This window comes from Capsicum annuum, chromosome 12, assembly GCF_002878395.1.
Source record: "Capsicum annuum cultivar UCD-10X-F1 chromosome 12, UCD10Xv1.1, whole genome shotgun sequence".
In the NCBI taxonomy this organism is placed as follows: Eukaryota; Viridiplantae; Streptophyta; class Magnoliopsida; order Solanales; family Solanaceae; genus Capsicum; species Capsicum annuum.
This window is the reverse complement of record NC_061122.1, coordinates 229,119,113-229,123,583: the sequence shown is the minus strand read 5'-3', so window position 1 is coordinate 229,123,583 and position 4,471 is coordinate 229,119,113. Positions and strand designations below refer to the sequence as shown.

The 4,471-nt window shown below is 36.3% G+C and overlaps 1 protein-coding gene across 1 annotated transcript; it reads right to left on the bottom strand.

The window, feature by feature from the left end:
- Positions 1-282: 282 nt before the first annotated feature.
- Positions 283-1,758, bottom strand: LOC107850484 (homologous-pairing protein 2 homolog). Its single transcript, XM_047401753.1, has 5 exons — positions 1,664-1,758; positions 866-1,104; positions 641-763; positions 428-552; positions 283-351 (listed from the first exon to the last, which is right to left on the bottom strand). Exons 1-5 carry the CDS (start codon positions 1,756-1,758, stop codon positions 283-285), a joined length of 651 nt encoding a protein of 216 aa, XP_047257709.1.
- Between the last annotated feature and the right edge of the window lie 2,713 nt (positions 1,759-4,471).

Genomic DNA, 4,471 nt, shown 5'->3' with positions numbered 1-4,471 from the left:
ATACACTACTTTGGGTGGGTCCAACACACACTTGAGTGACATTTTTGAAGAGTTCGAGCAATACAGAGACCACTTGCAGTTTGGTGCTATAATGAATCATGGAAAGCAGTGATGACAGTAAAACAGACAAGAAGTCGTAGAAAAGCAGATTAACGCTACAAAACATCAAGATTACAAAATTTTAAAGTCTACAAATATATACTTATAAAACACCTGATCAAGTATATCCCTGCAGTAAAATGTAAATATAATCAGTAGCCTCTATCGACGTTTCCTGCCATGTTAGATCAGGTCAGCAAAAGACTGAAAGTTCACGCCAACATCCTCGTCATATTCAACGCCAAGTTCCTCCTGAAATACACATGAAAACTAGGAGTAGACATTAGAAAGAACGAGCGAAAATATGAAAAGGTTTACATGTTAGTACCTTAAACTCTTTTGGATTTTTGGGTGAGTTCTCAGTTATGGCATCCCATACATCTCTGATCCTTTTTCGCCTTCTCCTCTGATTTAAAGCTTCCGAATACAACCCCTCAATGGCTAATCTATCTTCTGGACTTACAAGAGTAACACCTTTCCACAATTTAATTAGTTTCTTTTCCATCTCATCAACCATAAAATGATAAAGAAATTAGGATACTTTTCAAGTTATGCTGGAAGACCAGATTCATATGCTTCTTTTCATCTCCTACCTCTTTTCTCAGTTTAGATTCCTTAGCTTGTATCTCTTCCATAGTCAAATTTGACTGCAGAGACTTCATCTCTGTAACATCACTCGAGTTGAAGATTATCAAATTCAAAAAACGTCGTACAAATTTGTACTAATAACTCATAGACAATAGCAAGGAGTATCAATCAAGAATACCTGCTTCAACCTCACTGATGGCTTTCTTTTGTTCAATCAGCTGTTCTTGTAGATTGGCATTTTCTTCCTTCATTTTATTAAGCTCTTCACTGTCTGGGATGTTGAACTGATCTTGCCGAGCCAGATAGATTTTCAGGCTTGCCACACTCTTTAAATGATATCTTACCACTGTCACATAGATTATCCAGGGCTTTTTGGACTGCAGTTTTTTTAAGGTTAAACTTTTGCAGCGCATGCATCTGCGACATTTTGGACATTCAATGGTCTATTTTGCTACATTAAACACCACGCAGGAAAAAAGGAAAATCAGAAACTATAACTAAAAATTCAAGAATTTGCATAGATATTTGTATGCTTTTTCTTCAAAAATCCGTTGATTCCTTTCCTTCCAGATATTAAACCAAGTACCGTATCAGGAAACAAAAATTGATATCTTAATAATTAGCCAAGAGAAAAGGAGGAGTATCAGGAAACAAAAATTGATATCTTAAAACTGAAATATCATAACTATTGATACTAAAATTTATAGCAGCCTAAAAAATCTTATAGCATTTTTAGAAAGTGATAATTCAAATTCTTACCTCTAGGTGAGCCACCATAGCTCTATCAAACAACTTAGATGTAGTCTTTTTCTGTTATTTCTCTTGAACTTCAAATAACACTATCTACATTTGGAGATCAATTGACTTCTAAAAACGCTTAATTTCAAGCAGAGGGGAGATTTTAACTCTATTTATTGGGCTATACCCAAATCAATTAAAATTATATTCCTTACCTTTCGATATAAGTTATTCTCACATCACAAAAACATCTCCTTTGTTGTCGTTGCCATTATCTTCTGCTTGAACTCCAAAAGCCCCTCTTTTATATTCTTTTCGATTGTTTGCTCCCATTTGCAAATGAAAAATTGAATTAGAATGATACAATGTTGAGAAGAAAAGAGTAAGCAAGTAACAAGAAGCAGTTGCAGCAGTGCAGAAAATTTAAAAGACAGTTATTACTGTGCAGTTACGGAATTAACTACTACTCTGTTCACAAGTTAGTTACTTAGTTGTTAGATAGTCGGTTGTTAAGCTACTAAGTGTTACTGATCTTAGCTAAGTGAGCATTATAAATACTCTAATGTATTCAATTGTAACATTCATTCAGATAATACAACATTCAGTTTCTCCCTAATTTCTCTTCTCTGAATTTTCTCGGCTAAAGCCCTAAGTTCAGTTTCATCTTCTTCGAGTATTCTACTCCTAGATTAACAAACTCCACTCAATTACTTGTTATTGAATCAATTGGTATCAAATCCACTGATTCTCGGCTCCATCAATCATGGTAGCTCGCGATAAAACCCAGATAAATCGACTGAAGAAATGGAAGGCAAGCTCTCTCTGATTCAAGATCAGTTGAAGAAATTAATGGAGGGAATGTCGAGCATTTATGAGAGAAACATTCAAGCTAATAAGGAGCTGTTAGGGATCAAGGAAACCCTTGGATCCATGGTTTCGAAGGAAAAAGATAAGGACCAAGGAAGAGCTGAATCTTCAACTATCAGAAGTTGCCCAGTAGGTATGCAACCTGAAGGAAGGAATAAGGAATTCCATGGAACTGACAATGCAATTGGAGGTAATGGCCAATTCTTTACTCGATATTCTAAGCTGGAATTCCCCCGTTTTTCTGGTTTTGATTTGCGTACTTGGTTGTACAAAGTTGATCAAGTTTTTTCTATGGAAGAAATTCCTTTTGAACAAAGGGTTAAAGTAGCCTCAATTCATTTAGATGGTGATGCTATTACTTGGCATAGATCATATATGAATTCTCGGCCTTCCTCTAATGATATCTCATGGACCGAGTATGTTTTAGCCTTGAATGAGAGGTTTGGGGATGGATTTGAGGATCCAATGGAAGCATTGAAAAACCTCAGGCAAACTGGTAGTGTTAAGGCTTACCGGGCTGAATTTGATAGATTGTTGGCTGCAGTTAATCTTTCAAATGAAAATGCTATAAGTTGCTATTTGGGTGGGTTGAAACCTGAGTTGAATAGGGCAGTTAAGATTCAAGCACCAAAAACATTATCACAGGTCTATAAAATTTCTAGGTTGTAGGAAGAGGTATTTGAAGCACAAGCTAATTCTTGGGGATTAAAGGCAATACAAAATGGGGGTACTGTAATTCTACCTAATCCACCTTCTTTTAAAACTAATAACCGTCAGAAAAATACCTATCAGCCTGCTATATCCAAACCAAATAAATTCAGAAGATTGACTACTGCAGAAATGGATGCTAAAAGGGCTAAAGGCTTGTGTTTTTTTTGTCATGACATGTTGTTGGCCACAATTGTAGAGCCAATAAGCAATTGTTCATGGTGGAGTTAGTAGATGAGAATGCAACCTTGGAGTGGGAAGGTGATGAGGTGTTGGAAGAAGGTATTCGGTGTGCCCAAGATGTTGATGAACTCATGACTATTTCATTACAGGCTTTCACAGGTGTCAATGGTTATCAAACTATTAGGGTAACTGGCTATCATGGCAAAAGGCCCTTGCAGGTCTTAATTGACACTGGGAGCACCCACAAATTCATAGATCAGGAAATGGCTAAGAAGCTAGGGTGCAAGGCTTGTGATATTTCTACAGGTGCAAACTACTTCTGTTTGTAAGAACTTGCAGTGGTTACTTCAGGGTACTACTTTTGCATCCGACTTTCTATTGTTGCCATTGGGAAATGTGGATATTGTATTGGGTGTGCAGTGGCTAAACACTCTTGGTAGAATTCTTTTTGACTTCAAAAATAGGACCATAGAGTTCAGCTACCAAGGGAAGAAACATGTGTTGAGAGGAGCAACTAATCAGCTCAAATCTTCAAAAGCTAGTTCCTTACTCAAAGGTGGAGAATCTGAGGCTCAGTTCTATATGATGGATATCATTGATATTGCAGTTTCTAATACTTATTGCTACAACATTCGAGCTACACAAGGTATTGAGATACATTTTGAGTTGTCTACCTTTGTACCTTCGTACATCAGTTTACTATCATTTTTGAACCTCCAACTACATTACCACCTCATAGAGGTTCTTTTGATCATAGAATACCTCTTATAGATTCTGCAATTCAGTCAATAAAAGACCATATAGATATCCTGGTGTGAAGAAGGACATTATTGAAAAGCTTGTTCAGGAAATGCTTGATCAAAGAGTAATTTAGCATAGTACTAGCCCCTATGCTTCTCCTGTGGTGTTAGTTGGGAAGAAAGATGGTACATGGAGATTATGTGTAGATTATAGAGAGTTAAATCAGTTGACAATCAAAGACAAATTTCCTATTCCTATCATTGAAGCTTTGTTGGATGAATTATGTGGTGCATCTGTGTTTTCAAAAATAGACTTGAGAGCTGGATATCACTAGCTTAGAATGCTTGATAGTGACACACACAAGACAACCTTCAAAACTCATGAAGGACATTATGAATTTTTAGTAATGCCCTTTGGTTTAACCAATGCTCCTTCTTCTTTCCAAAGCTTAATGAATGTTGTTTTCAAGCCCTTATTAAGAAAGTCTGTGTTGGTTTTCTTCGATGATATCTTAATCTTTAGCAAATCTATGTCATCTCATATATTA